At 46.3% G+C, this 14,922-nt stretch overlaps 1 protein-coding gene across 3 annotated transcripts; it reads left to right on the top strand.

Annotated features, from left to right (window-relative positions):
* The first annotated feature begins 1,854 nt into the window (after positions 1 to 1,854).
* asb18 (ankyrin repeat and SOCS box containing 18) lies at positions 1,855 to 14,345 on the top strand. Of its 3 annotated transcripts, none has more exons than XM_017719357.2 (5): positions 1,855 to 2,160; positions 10,742 to 11,009; positions 11,838 to 12,348; positions 13,567 to 13,680; positions 13,856 to 14,345. In XM_017719357.2, exons 1-5 carry the CDS (start codon positions 1,938 to 1,940, stop codon positions 14,039 to 14,041), a joined length of 1,302 nt encoding a protein of 433 aa, XP_017574846.1. In that variant the 5' UTR covers positions 1,855 to 1,937; the 3' UTR covers positions 14,042 to 14,345. The 3 variants fall into 3 exon arrangements, with proteins under 3 accessions (XP_017574846.1, XP_017574844.1, XP_017574845.1); XM_017719355.2 differs by lacking the exon at positions 1,855 to 2,160 and adding an exon at positions 4,851 to 5,181; XM_017719356.2 differs by lacking the exon at positions 1,855 to 2,160 and adding an exon at positions 9,335 to 9,628.
* The last annotated feature ends 577 nt before the right edge of the window (positions 14,346 to 14,922 follow it).

The following is a 14,922-nucleotide window of genomic DNA, read 5'->3' as shown; positions in this document are numbered from 1 at the left end:
TGCATCGGGAAGGACCTGCAGAGGCGATGAACTCTCAGGAGGAAGCATTTCATCCGTGGTTCTGAACCTCAGATTCCTCATGTGCTTTTGAAAACTTCATGTGCATTAATCAGTTTTACTGGAGGACCCGGAGATAAATGGATCAGACCAAACTGTAAACATGGAACAAGCTGCCCTGTTGAACATGCTTAGATGCGGTGAAGAACAGCAGCCTTTAAATCAGAGTCTGAGGGACCAGCCTGTTACACAGATTAACCTCCATACAAGGAAGATCCAGAGAACATGTTTCACAGCTGGAATTCCAGAAACTCTGAGAGCCCTGCAGAAAAATCCTGAACCATCAGAAGAAGATGGGGGGAACAGTTAAGTCAGATACCTCAGCAAGCCAAGAGAACCAAACAATCCTGAACCAAAAGCATTCAAAAGAAAAAGACCGTAAAGATGGAACAGAACAGTTGAGCTGAAGAAGATCCATTAAATCACATCAAAGACACGGGCAGAGATGCAGGACAGGGACCCTGCCACCATCAGAAACTGGGGGACAAGTGTGGCTTATAAACCAGTCAAATGTTTGTATTAGCCTGTCCTCATCACAGAAACCCGTATCACAACAGCGACGTGGTGCGTAGAACGTTCTGCTACTGCGGCGTATTTTTACTGTTTTTGGGTGACGTCCTCCCCAAATGTGCTTTCACACTGCAAATGAACCGAACCACATTCAGTCTGATCCAGACCAAGACAGCCTCTTTTGGTCAGACCTTTTGGTCCAGACTGCTCCAAGTCTCCATTTACACCCTGTTATGGGGCGGCAGGGAGGCGGACCCAAGTGCAGCGAGGGGAACCTGTGAGAAAGGGTCTGAAGTGAACGAATGAGGTGACGCAGTGTGAACGGAGCGATTCTGATCATCAGAAAACAAAACCCTTCCTCTGTGATTCTGAGAGGAACATCAGCTTTATGTTCCTCCGGTTTGCTCTTTGTGGAGTAAACACTTCCGTTTTCTTATTGAAGCCTCCTTTGGGGTTTTTAAGTAGTTTTGGGGCAATATCTGCTTTCTCTTGCTTTCTCTTGCGTTCTCTTGCGTTCTCTTGCGTTCTCTTGCGTTCTCTTGCGTTCTCTTGCGTTCTCTTGCGTTCTCTTGCGTTCTCTTGTGTTCTCTTGTGTTCTGAGTACCATACCAGTCTCCCCTCTGCAAAGGGCTGCCGTTTGCCATGGCCTTAAGTAGAGAAGACCACAGATGTGACAGGTTGGGCCTAATTAGCCCAAGGGCTTCTGGGAATTGGAGTTCCCTGAACTTGTGGTGCCTCGCCGCTGTTGCCCTCTGCTGGTGGCCGGTGGTGCAGGCTGGGCCCTTACACACCTGCTATTTTGGTTTGAACCAAACTGAAAATCATGAACTCCAGATCAAACGAGGCGAGTGTGAAAGCCCCTGTTCCATGCCTGTAAATCGAGCCAGAGTTCATGGTTCCGCTGTACGACTGCATGTATTGCAGTGTTAAATTTGATCCGGTCAGTTTTGGTTCCTCATTGCAGGTTATCGAGCGACTAAGGAACTCTGCATGACACACCTGCGTCCTGTCGTCACCTGCGTGGGCTGCGTCTTCCTGTACTGGACACTGATTGCTTTATGGAGGAGAGTCTAACTTCTCTCCCAGTTCCACTTAAGTAAACACAGCGTAATAAAAACGTAATATTTTCTCATTTCTTTTGTTTATATGGGAAGGCGGGAGGGGAGGGGAGGGGGGGGGGTTGTTGCCCTGGGCTCAGAGTTTAGTGCTACACTCCTGCCTAAACCACCAGTGCTATTCTAAGCCACCTGATCATCTGACAGACTGGCTGCTCTATTATTAGCTGCAGTCCTCAATAAAGACAACAAACTTCCAGTGTTAAAAGAATCTCAGTGTTTTCTGCACTAAGAAAACTGTGAGTGTGAAACTGGATGGTAAATAGCAGCTGTAAGATGTCTGGTTTAGCTTTGGATTATCCTGTTGAGTCAGAATTAGTGCAGACGCTAAAAAGTGCACAGGATCAGGGCGACTTCAGGTGTGTAGAGAACGTTCTCAAAGGCCTGAGCAGAGAGAACCCAGACGCCGTGATCGAACTGTCCAATGATGACTGGATGAAAGACCCCAGTGTTCAGCTTCCACCAGCTGTGCTGGTAGGTGAGTCCTAAACACTACGGACCTACACACCTACAAATGATGGTTCTTCAAGGGTTCTTTTGTAAAGAAAATACTTCTATATAGAACCATGAACACTCAAAGAACCCTTTGTATGATTAAATGCCTGACATTGTAACAATAGAAGAACCTTTTTGATGCTGTAAAGAACCCATTTCAAAACCATATACAGCACATTCTCCATCAATCTGAAGAACCCTTTCACAATGTAAAGAACCTTTTAATCATGCAAAGGCTTCTTTGCTCATGGCTCATGGTTGCTCTTTTTTTTACTAAAGAACCCTAGAAGAACCATCTTTTTAAGAGTGTATAACACTTGACTGAACACATTGAATGCAGAGATAAATTTGCAGACTTTAAATTCTTCCATCCGGCGTAAAGGAACAGATTATGTTCATAATATAAAATAACAATTAAGCCCAAAATGAGATTAGTGACTGAATGTTAACGACTAGATTGTAACCCAGAAAAAGTAGATTCCTCATTATTATATACAGTCATGTGAGGAAGTAAAGACCCCCCATGAGAAGATTAGAACTTTTGGACATTGAGATATTCAGTCTTCATCTAAACGGTGTTGATGGGTAAAAGGTGATATAATAGATAAACACTGCCAACATGTCCAGGCCAGGCTAACCCCGCACATTTAATGCAAGAGCAGAGTGTAAAAAAACAAACACCTGCTATTAGAACAAGACTGCACAAACCTGACCTACACGACCAAATCTGCTACAGACGGAAGCATGTACTGCCTAAAAAGCACATCAGGGAAAAACTAACATTTGCTGATGAATATCGAGGCAAGACCAGGACTTCTGGAACAACGTGCTCTGGACAGATGAGTGAGAGTTTGGATACAGTGCCAGAAGCCATGTTTGGCAAAAAGCAATGACTGCACTTGATCAGAACTCATAACTGAAAAGCATGGTGGTGGCAGTGTTACGGTTGGTGGTGGCAGTGTTACGGGTGGTGGTGACAGTGTTACGGTTCGTGGTGACACTGTTACGGGTGGTGGTGGCAGTGTTATGGTTGGTGGTGACAGTGTTATGGTTGGTGGTGGCAGTGTTACGGTTGGTGGTGACAGTGTTACGGTTGGTGGTGGCAGTGTTACGGTTGGTGGTGGCAGTGTTATGGGTGGTGGTGGCAGTGTTACGGTTGGTGGTGACAGTGTTACGGTTGGTGGTGACAGTGTTACGGTTGGTGGTGGCAGTGTTATGGGTGGTGGTGGCAGTGTTATGGGTGGTGGTGGCAGTGTTACGGTTGGTGGTGACAGTGTTACGGTTGGTGGTGACAGTGTTACGGTTGGTGGTGGCAGTGTTATGGGTGGTGGTGGCAGTGTTACGGTTGGTGGTGACAGTGTTACGGTTGGTGGTGGCAGTGTTACGGTTGGTGGTGGCAGTGTTATGGTTGGTGGTGGCAGTGTTACGGTTGGTGGTGACAGTGTTACGGTTGGTGGTGGCAGTGTTACGGTTGGTGGTGGCAGTGTTACGGTTGGTGGTGGCAGTGATACGGTTGGTGGTGACAGTGTTACGGTTGGTGGTGGCAGTGTTACGGTTGGTGGTGACAGTGTTACGGTTGGTGGTGGCAGTGATACGGTTGGTGGTGGCAGTGTTACGGTTGGTGGTGGCAGTGTTACGGTTGGTGGTGACAGTGTTACGGTTGGTGGTGACAGTGTTACGGTTGGTGGTGGCAGTGTTACGGTTGGTGGTGACAGTGTTACGGTTGGTGGTGGCAGTGTTACGGTTGGTGGTGGCAGTGTTACGGTTGGTGGTTCACTGATTAGTTGAAAGAATACTGCATGGAAGACTGGGCAAAGATTTCTCCCAGTAGATGCCTAAACCTGGTAGTCAGTCACAAAAAATGATGTCAATTTTTTAAAATAAACAATTGCAAAATCAAATTTTCAGATTTTTGTGCTATTATATAATATTTATCTATACATGCTGTTTACCCAAAGATTAAATACTGACAGGTTCACAAATGTCAACAACAACAAATATTTCATGGGGTGTACTGACGTCCTCACATGACTGTCCATCAGTGAATGTAAAAGTATTATTGTTCTGAAATACTCAGAAAAGTACAAGTCTATGAAATCTGATAAACAGCAGCTCATCACCTCTGAAGAGGATCATAACAATTAAAGGAATTTCTAATAAATTACAATTCATATCAGAAAGTCTAAGAACATGTAAGCTGTAAATCACATGGACAGACATGAAAAATGCAATCAGTTCACATCCACCGTTCGATCGATTAAGCAAAAACCTTTCACTGTATTTTAACGTCCACCAGTCTAACAGCTGAGGGATGAAAGGTTAGCATGTCACGTCTCTGCCAGGATCACAGCGCAGATTCCAGGGCAGCTGTGTGGCCGATCCGATTGGAGGACAGTGGAAAGCCGCTGTTATTTTCTCTCGTCTGGTACTATTTCTAGATCCACACACTGGTGATATCAGCACCAATGCATTCCACTCAGCCTCACATCTGACATGTTTACTATTCTGACCCCTTCGTTTCGGCTGTGTCTCATGTATCCAGCGCTGTGGGCTAAACAATGATAAAGTCTGTGTCTGCCATTGGAATCAAATGACCCTCAACAATCACATGCCACCTGTACTAAAAATACATGATGTAGGGCAGCAGTGGGAATATAAATAGCCGCAGAGCAGGCAGGTAAGAACCCAAACGAACCGTAAGACGTGACCTCTTCAGCAGTGATGCTCTCTCAGGATGGAGAAGCGTACATTGCGAGTCGCGCATCTGCCTGTCCGTGCCTCGCTGACCGGAGGTGGCCTTCTTTAGAGAGTGACGAGGCTAGAAGCAAAAAGTGCAGGCAAGGGTCTAAGCAGCCAGGACTGGACTTCTCTTGTCCTCCTGTCCTGGTCGAGCTGCTGGCCCACCACTGGAGAGATCTGCAGGATGGGTTCTCAGACCCAGAGGAACTCAATAAGATTCTAGTGTTCCAAAGCGATGAGCTGCGGTGGACTGCACAGAAGCGTGGTGAGTCTAAGGTTGAGCCAGCTGACTGAAAGGGAGGTCTAATCTGGCTGGTGCACTGCAGCTCAATAAGTAAACAATTTAGATACAGCTAAGACGTGAAGATGCACTGTGGTTGCGAGTTTGTAAGTATTTTAAAGGATTTAATAGATTAGTAAGTCACGCACTGCATTTTTGCTGCCACCTTCACTAATAAAATCACCAGTCTATGTAAACCATTAGGCAGAGCGGTCAGGAGCACAGCCTCCAAATCATTTTTCATATCTGTATTGTTTGCAAACGATGCAATCAAACTCAGAATGCAGTAGAAAAGCTCCCTTAACAGGAAGATGTATCTAAAAGGAGCACTCACTGGAAATGTTAGTTGAGATGTCATGGACTGAACTGGCTGTGTTCTCACTGAGAGAGTTCCTTTCTCCAGTGGAGGATCCAGAAAGTTCTGTCAGGGGTGGAAAAGGGCTGGTAGGGAGTTTTTGCAGGGTGGCATGTTAACGTGGCACCCGGGGGAATGTGTTGGGGGGGTGGGCTGGGTGCACAAGGACACCGGAAGGTGTTTAAAATTGGCGGTGCTGATATTTTAATCAGCGTTTAAGTAACATGGCCGATGATGTCATGCAAAATGTTTCAGTCTCATCAAACAGACTGTGATACAGTCATAACGAGGCCAGAGACACCAGCTGCGTTAAAAAGTCCAGGATGCAGCCAAGGCTCATTTCTCGGCCTCTGCGTCATAGCAGGCAGTTCCAAAGTGAAGGACCCCTTAATATACAGCCTAGAAATTTCACCCCACCACTGCAAGAGGCGGGATCTTTCTGGTGAAATCACCACATAGCCTGGTCAGCACTGCCCCATTTGTGTGACCAATAGGGAGGAGCCTTCATAGTCCTACCGAGAACCTGCACTACCTCGGCTCTGGAGCTCCTATAAACACCTGACACATCGGACCACCAGCTCTCATTCTGGATGAACTTTATGTAAATGAACTGAGCGCAGACCAGTCAGATGGCATGGTAGCCCAATGTGCCACACCCACAGCTCCACATCGAGCACATTGAGCGCAGACACAGCATAAAACGTTATTATGACAGATTATTTTTAAGCTAAAAAAACAATATTAGGCTGGTCTGAGTGTCACAACTGGCCTGTAAATCTGCATAGACTTTCTCTCAGCCTGCGTGTTCGAGCAGCGCGCCTGCAGAGCGACGCTAAACAGAGCAGCTCCAGAAGACTTTGCAGCATTAAATACAAACTCTGCCCTGAGCAGGCACTCACACTGCTATACAGCCCAGAGCGTTTTACTGTTATCATCATCTTTAACAGTTACAATCCTGAAATCAGGCCATACAGCCCCCTCAGCGCCCCCCATGTCTGGGGGGTTTATTTATCCTGTGTTTATGTGTTTATGCCATCGGCCCTCATTCGCCAACCTTGTTAAACCCACTGATGCGGTTCTGACGAAGACCCTGACTCACTAATGTTCTCTATGTGGGGTTTGTTCTGAGGTAAGAACAGAGTCTACACACACTCGAGAGCACAGAGGTGAGAACCGTTCTACGCTTTAAGAACATGACAGGACTTTTTATCCCATCACTTAACAAACTACTGAAGAAGTAGTTCAGACATTACACACATAAAACAGAGACTTCAATAACCAACAACCCCCAATGAACCAGTTAAAAGAACAAAAAGAGCAAAAATATAAAAAAACAATAGATCTTTAAAATAAAAAGCAGCCTCCACACTTCAAGTCAGAGACAGTCAGTCAGACCAAAAAACATCTGAAGACTTATTTCCATGGTGGTCTCGGATCTAAAGAAATCAGTAGGCGTCAGGTGTAACACAGCAAACACAGCACCGTAGAATAAAATCAACAAAGACCTGCTCCACATCTTTAAACGTTTAAAACCATTAAATGCTGATTTTCCTCCTGTATTTAACCATTTCCTAACAGCCTGGCAGCTTTGTGTGTTTCGTGGTTTTGAAAAAGTCTCTGAATTTGGACCGCAGTTCTAGAAAGACGTTAGCTGGTGTGATCAAAACATTTTTTGGAGATTCTGATGTCGACAGAGAGTCTGCCAGTGCAGCACTGACATCATCCTGGGGCTCCAGTTGTGGTGTGAAGCTTATCTACTCTGAGGACACACTGGGACAGGCTGGTCTTCTATGTTGACTCTGTACATTCCTCCCGCCGGCTTTCAGGGACGGTGAAATAAAGCTCTTTAACATAAGTTCAGAGGATTCGCCGTGTGCATTTCACAGCTAAAGCCTTCAGCACGAGTCGGTCAGCGGGGCTGACGTGCTGTCAGGGATCTGCACTAACACCCGACACAAAGGGCCGCAGGAGGACGGCGGTGGTCAGTTGTGCAGCAGGCATCCCGGCGACACTGCAGCTGATATCCATCAATCAGAAGCCCTCTGGCTTTTTAACAAAACTCTGGCCTCTTTTCCGCTGTTGAGCTGAACGGTTCCCAGAGCCACGCTGTGCCGTTCCTCGCTGGTTCGGACTACCGCCAAATCAGAACCAGGAAATGCTGAAGAAAACTGCTCTACAAGTGGCCAGTGGCACATACAGCAGGCCAACAGCTACACTCACACCACCCACCACTAGAGGGGGGCAATCCAGGTCCAGAAAGTAAAAACCCTCCCCAGGATTTTGATCCAACTGCTTGATGTCTCTAATTTGCTCAAACCAGCAGCAAAGGTGTTCAGGCAGTTGGAACAAAATCCTGGGGAGGGTTTTTACTTTTTGGACCTGGGTTCCCACCCCAACACGTCTGATCCCGTCCGTCCCTCCAACTCCAAGCACTCGACTGCTCTCAGGTTCTCCGTCCTGTAAACGGGTGGGATTTGAGCGTCCGTTCCTGAAGCAGCCTGTACTGCGGTGGGCTTCACCTGTAACCGCATTAGCATTAGCGCAGCCCAGCAGCGTTCAGCTCAAAGCACCATAACAGTTCCAGCTATTTACTGTATTTCTCTTCCTCCAACACCACATATTCGAGTTTGAGCTCTCATGTAATCTTTATCCTCTAAACGGCCGAGTGTGCAGCTTTATTACTGCAGCGGGAGTCACTGTACACTCATGTTAGCGTAGCCTAGCGGGCCACAGCTGAAAGCACCACAGGCTTTTTATCGTCAGATCAGACGACTTTGCTGTCGCTGACATGCTTTATCGTCTGTACTGGGCAGAGCACCAGCTTGTCGAATCCAGACAGCTCTGGGGTGTTTGGATCTCTTTAGCTAAGAGAACCCAAAGAGAGGAGCCGCCAATCATCAGCGTCGAACACCAAGCGCTCCACTTCAGTTGAGTCTAAACTAAACCTGCATCAGTGAGGCCTGCTGGTCAGAGTCGAAGGCGTGGTGTGGCGAGCAGAGCTGACGCAGCTTCTCCCTCCTGCTGATCAGCAACTGATGTTGGATTGAAGCCTTGATGTTTATTGAATAGTGAGTTTTAAATTGTGCACCACTTTCATTTATTAAAAGCCACTGGACCGGTTGTTGAGCACTGAACTGTGTCCGTGTGGAAAAGCCGCTGGACCAGTTGTTCTCTGCACTCAGGAGACGTTCGGCCCTGCAGTGGGAAAGAGGACACATTACAAACTTCATAGGAGAAGGAAAAAACTTAGAGTAAGCCTTAAAATCCCAAATCCTAAGTGTTATTATTCAGCAACTACACAGACTACAATGCAAACGGGCTATTCTTAAGCGTAGAACTGGACGCTCACAGGTCCACCGCCATTTCAGGGGGAAATGATACTAAATACTAAAATGCACTTTCATACATTAAAGTGCAGCTGAAAGTACTTTACAATGAGAAATTGATGGAAATGAGAAAGAATAAGTACATTTAATAAAATATATATAAAATAACTAAAACATCTGAGCCAGATAATTTATTTAAAACTAAATAATAGTAATAATAATAAAGAAAATGTAGCAATGATCTAATGTTTTTATTCTAATGTGAAAATGAAAGGTAATACATTTCTGCAGCTCAGAGGGGTTTAGAGTGTCTCATACACCAGCTGCTAAATATGGATCCAGTAAAGCTTTGAGCAACTGATGGATAACAATGGGCTGCTATTAATAGAAGAACAAAAGTGCTTTGAGCTGCAGGAAAATATGAGCAGGCCTATAAAAGCCAAAGTCTCTGAAAACACTGGCCATTTGGAGGAGATGCTGAGGACGCTGCGGTTCGAAAGCCTCTGCTCCACCGTGCAGCTGGACGGGTGGCGGGCCTTGCTGGAGGAGAACAGCCGCCAGCCGGGGCAGAGAGACGAGGGAAAGGCCGACGTTCGCTCCCTGAGGCTCTACAGGGCCGTGATTACGGGAGATGCCAAGGGGCTTCGCACCCTCCTCAAAAGGAACTACATAGACCTTGATGTGTTTTACAATGTGAACCGTGAGGAGCTGCAGTGGCAGGCCAACACCGCGACCACGTTCGGACCCTCGGGTACAGCCCTGTTCAGTAGAGTAACAGCTTTATTATAACAGTCTTATACAACTGCACTGCGTCATCTCTGGTACTTCAGAGGTTCTTTAGTAAAGAAAGCTATTCTATAAAGAACCATGAACAACTGCATCTGCATGTTTAAAGTGTTCTGTGCATGGTGAAATGGTTCTTCAGCTTGATGGAGAATGTGCTGTAGGTGGTTGTGTATAGAACTTTTTTGAAAAAGGTTGTACATAGCACCGAAAAGCTCCCGCACATCTCCGCTTGCCAGAAGAATTAGCAGCTTAGGAGATGTATGGATGGACAGACGGCACCAGAAAGGGTTCTTCTATTGATACAATGTCAAGGTTGTAATAACAGCAGAACCCTTTTCCTATGTAGAACCACTTCAAAAAGGTTCCACATAGAACTGTCTACAGCACATTCTCCATCAGTCTGAAGAACCATTTCATGAGGAGAGCCCTTTAATCATGCGGTCAGACCAGGTTGATTTTCACTGATTTTTGGCCTCCCGCAGTTTCTTTGGTATGTTTGGCTGAAATGAGACAGACTCTTCACTTCTGAACTTTTCCTGAAGTTCCTGTTATAAACTCAGTCTGAAGTTCCCTGACAGGAACATGTGCAAAATGGACAAAATACTATATTGTGATTATGTTCCCACATGTTGACATTGCCCTGTATTATTTTGACCACAGTTATCGGACCATGTGGATTCATCCCAACACTGTAATTGGTCACAACCCACAATAAAACACTGAGTTACTGGTCAGAGGCTCATTTACGTATTGCAGACTTTGGTGATGTCAGTATTGCAAAAGCCCATCTGACATTAACAGAAAGCCGGTGATACACTGTGCAGCCTGAATGGCCCCTAATGTGAGAAGTCTTGGATCTGTGAGCTGTGAAGAGCCATTTTATTAGATTACTCAGGAAACAGGCCGAGACGAAGCCTTAACCCCCCAACCTTTCAGACTTATTACATACTGAGGCTCATTATTCAGGAACTACGGGGCTTCAGAGCAAAATAATGAAGCTATTCTGAGGTTATAGGAGTGTATGATGGTTTGTTAAGGGGTTAATTAGATCTCTCTGCTCGGTTCTGTTCTGTTGCAGGACTTTGGTCGCTGGAATATAAGCGGGAGCTGACAAGCCCGCTCTGCATAGCTGCGGCTCAAGGCTTTAACGAGTGTCTGCAGTACCTGCTCGAGCACGGAGCTCATCCCAATCTGAGCGCAGGAGGGAAGGCAGCCCTGCATGAAGCCTGTGCAAACAGCAACACTGAGTGTGCGGAGCTTCTCTTAGAGCACGGCGCCAACCCAGACCAGCTGACGGAGGACGGACTGACACCACTGCATCTCTGCAGGACACCCCAGTCGCTGCGGTACCACTTCGTTTTTCTGCCCTGATTCAGACGCTCCGATGTCGTTAACCTGTTTCTAAGATGGGTTAATAAATGCCAGACATTCATGTTCACCACTACAGGGAAACAGTTTAAAAAATCAGAGCAGTGGCTCACTGTTCTAGATAAACTTACTGAGTCAGAGCTGCTCACAGTGGTGGTGATGGGAACCAGACGTCTCCCTCTAAAAACTCCTCACAGAAAGTTCCTACATGAAATGGTTCTGAATTCACTGCCCGATGACTGGGATAAGACCCCGGGGTCGTCCTAGGACCTGATGGAGGGATTATATCTCCAAGTTGACATGGGAGCGGCTTGGGGTCCCCGGGATTGAGCTGGAGGAAGTTGTGGGGGACGGGGTCATCTGGGATTCTCTGCTCTCTCAACTGCTACCGTGACCCTATCTGGACTAGCGGTCAACGATGATGATGATGATGATGATGACTGAGATGCTGTTTTATGAGAGTTTAGAGAACTTCAACTCCATTCATGGTGGAGGGAGACATGCAGGGCGCTGTGTGGCAAAATAGTCCCCAAAGAAAACTCATTATTCCAGATTTTCCACTGTTTTCCATCATCAACATTCCATATAAGCTCAGAAGACTCGTGTAGGTTCTCTGGTGGTTCTAGATGGTCAATAAAGTGTCTATATCTGTGTTGTAGTCATGGCGACGCCTGGTTCCCATCACCACCACTGGAAAGACATTAGTCTTTCTCTAGAACAGAGCTTTTCACACACCACTATCAATGTGTTTACATCTCAAGGGCTTAGAAAGTTTTCTCACAGGTGACGATCTCTGTTCTACACAGCTGTGCTAAGGTCCTGGTGCGTCACGGTGCCAAGGTAGACCTTCCCAGTGAGGAGGAGGAGGAGACTCCGTTACATGTGGCAGCGAAGCACGGCCTGCCGCATCACGCTCAGCTCTACCTGCGATACGGAGCCCGCATCGACCACGTGAGCTGCTCGGGGGAGACACCGCTGGGGGTGGCATGCAGGGAGGCTCAGGAGAAGATGAGTGAAGGTCAGGAGAGACACCTTCAGCTTTGCCGTCTCCTTTTGGCTTATGGAGCGAACGTTAACCTCACTGACAAGGAGCGGCGCAGTCCTCTGCACAAAGCTGCCCGCAACGTCCAGATCAGCCTGGTGAAACTTCTCCTGGATCACGGGGCGGATATCAACGCCATCGACTACAATGGCTGCTCACCACTGTCCAGTGTACTGCAGAGCTCGGTAGTCCGGCAGGAGTGGCAGCCGCACGTCGTTGTTCAGATGCTGTTAAATCACGGATCCATTCAGATTTGGCCACAGGCGCTGCTTAAGGTGGGAACTTCACATGAGACATTCTGGACATTTTGTACTTGTTTATTTAATTCATACTTTTTCTGTAACTTTTAAAAATAAAGGGTATTGTATTGCATCATTAAGAAGGCCGGGTCTCCATGGTGGAGGGTGAGCTGTAGCTCAGCTCTGATGGAGCTCGTCTCATCACCGTTACTGCAGATGCAGCCCTACAGGAGAATAAACACCAACAACACTGACCAGAGTGACCACAAACACATCAACTGACATGAGGACACTAGAGGCGTCTCCAGAAACAGTATGAGGAGAAGATCAGCTGACTGGTGGATCCGTATGACCTGCACATCTCCAGATTTCAGAACATTCCAGTGTGAGATTTTATAAAAACTAATAAAAGCGGCTGCAAAACCGCCAAAACTCTCAAATAATAAACTCACACAGAAATAAAGACGAAGCTTCTTATTCACCAGATTCTCACCTGAATTTTCCGTTCCATGACTTATTAAGGTGTGGGAACAAGATAATTAAGTCATAAACAAGATCCTAATGTGTGGCCACAAGTCAGTAAGATATGGTAATGAGATGATTAAGCCTTGACCACAGCTTAATAAGGCATGATCTCGTTCCCACACCTTACTAACTCGTGGCCACGCATTAGGATCACTTTTAATACGCGTTAATATTTTTATTATTGCAGGATGTCACCAGCAGGGCTCCGTAGTTTTCCATCGTTATAGCTGCGTTTTCAGAATTCAGCAACAAATCTACACAGAAGATACTGAACTGAAGCTGAAGTTCCAGAGAACGTCGGCAGATACAGCAGCACCTCTGAGACACGAAGGAGTCCTATAAACGTCGCTCTCAGCAGAGTGACGGCCGCAAACATGAACCCCGGCGTTTACTCTAAATCAGGACCCTCTGCTGTCCAGACCGACCGGATCCATTTAGATCTTAACGTGTGGTTGGAGGAAATGTATGACATCTCAGACTGTTCCTGTTTGGAGTTGTGGCTCCGAGGAAAAGCACAGCACCTTGAAGCTGGACTGATCCGGTTGACCAGAAACAAAATGACCTGCTAACAGAATTGGGTGGAAATGAGAGCCTGAAGGGTCCACTGTCTGTTTTGCTTTCAGATTAAATGTTTTAATACCCAATGAAACAGCCTTAGTAACACTGACCACACTGACCACACTGACCACACTGACTGAACTGTGTTTTGCTCTTTCTGTGTCTGTCCAGGTGTTGACAGCCTGTGCAGAAGCACCGAAGACTGTGGAGATCCTGTTTAACTCCTACCCCCTCATTCCTGTCACATCCAAGTGGGTTGAAGCCATACCTGAGGACACGTTCCAGGCAGGTGTCTGTTTTCAGGCATTACAGATTCCATACAGCCTGGCATCGCAGCCAGTTTCCCGTGTGATTGACTTGCTGGCCAGAGTAACTTAATGAAAATGCTTTTTACGTTTTAATTGTTGTGTCTTCAGTATCAGTGCAGAGAGATTAAAATCACTGCTGTGTGTCTCTCCAGCTTCACAGGCCGTTTTATGAGTCTCTCTTTGCGCTGGAGTACCGGCCGCGCTGTTTACAGCACCTCTGCAGAGCTGCACTCAGAAAACACTTTGGGAAGCTCTGCCACTCACTCGTCCCCCGGCTGCCCGTCCCCAGGACCCTGCAGGACTATCTGCTCCTGGAACCTGAGGGCTGCATTGACTAGGCTGATTCTAAACGCATCTTCCTAATGGGGTCTAAAGGAGTTGAAACTGGTGGTCTTTCTTGGGAAACATTAAGCCAACAACCAAAACGTCAGAACCTGCTCTGCTCTATTCTCTGCGTAATTACTCCGGTTCTTACTGGAGAGTCTGTTGGTGTGATTTATGGTGGATTCATGACGTCCTCGTTTGTGTTGTTTTCAGTCTGTGTTTGAATGTTGGAGTCTCTGTTTCTTTCATTTCACACACTGTTTACAGCTGAATTATTCATGACAATCGTTTCCTTAAATAAAACTCGAGGTTCAGAGACTCCGACGTTTTTCTCAAACACCGTGTGCACTTTGGTTGGAGCAGTTTGACTCATAGGAAGCTCAGTAGCGGTGACACCACTGTAAAACACTAAAACACCTAAAAAACGATGGTTCTTCTGGAGTTCTTTAGTGAAGAAAACGGTTCTGTGTGAGGCGATTCTAGAATCAGAGATTTAGTGGTGCTGAGCTCCTGATGAGGCCGGGACTCAATATAAGTGTGGCTGAGCATCTAAACAGGTGCTAGATGTTCCTAAGCTTCTATATCAGACCAGAACACTGCATGTGTTAATGGTTCTTCAGATTAATAACCGTGTTGGTTCTAGCACCAAAGAAGGTTCCTCTGTTGTTACAGGCTCGACACCATCAGCCCTTCTTACTTGAAATGAATGATGAATGATTCAGTTAAATCAAGTAGGAAATGTTTGATTTTCATTATGAAAATAACGTCTTTGTTACTGCCCTACATTCCAAATAACCACTAAAATCACAGCTGAACTATAATATTATAATTTAACTGTGCAAATACTGAGTTATACATTTCAAAATATGGCAACAATTTACCAGATACACGCCCC

This window comes from Pygocentrus nattereri, chromosome 6 (assembly GCF_015220715.1).
Source record: "Pygocentrus nattereri isolate fPygNat1 chromosome 6, fPygNat1.pri, whole genome shotgun sequence".
Lineage (NCBI taxonomy): Eukaryota > Metazoa > Chordata > Actinopteri > Characiformes > Serrasalmidae > Pygocentrus > Pygocentrus nattereri.
Note: the sequence above shows the minus strand (reverse complement) of the source record. Positions and strands in the feature narration are given on the sequence as shown.

What these genes read in the sequence shown, in the direction of transcription:
- asb18 (XM_017719355.2), top strand. Translation starts at nt 4,899, where the DNA reads ATGCTCTCTCAGGATGGAGAAGCGTACATTGCGAGTCGCGCATCTGCC. An exon ending in GTGGACTGCACAGAAGCGTG is followed by an intron (nt 5,182 to 10,741) that starts GTGAGTCTAAGG and finishes GTTCTGTTGCAG; the next exon opens with GACTTTGGTCGCTGGAATAT. An exon ending in GGCCACAGGCGCTGCTTAAG is followed by an intron (nt 12,349 to 13,566) that starts GTGGGAACTTCA and finishes GTGTCTGTCCAG; the next exon opens with GTGTTGACAGCCTGTGCAGA.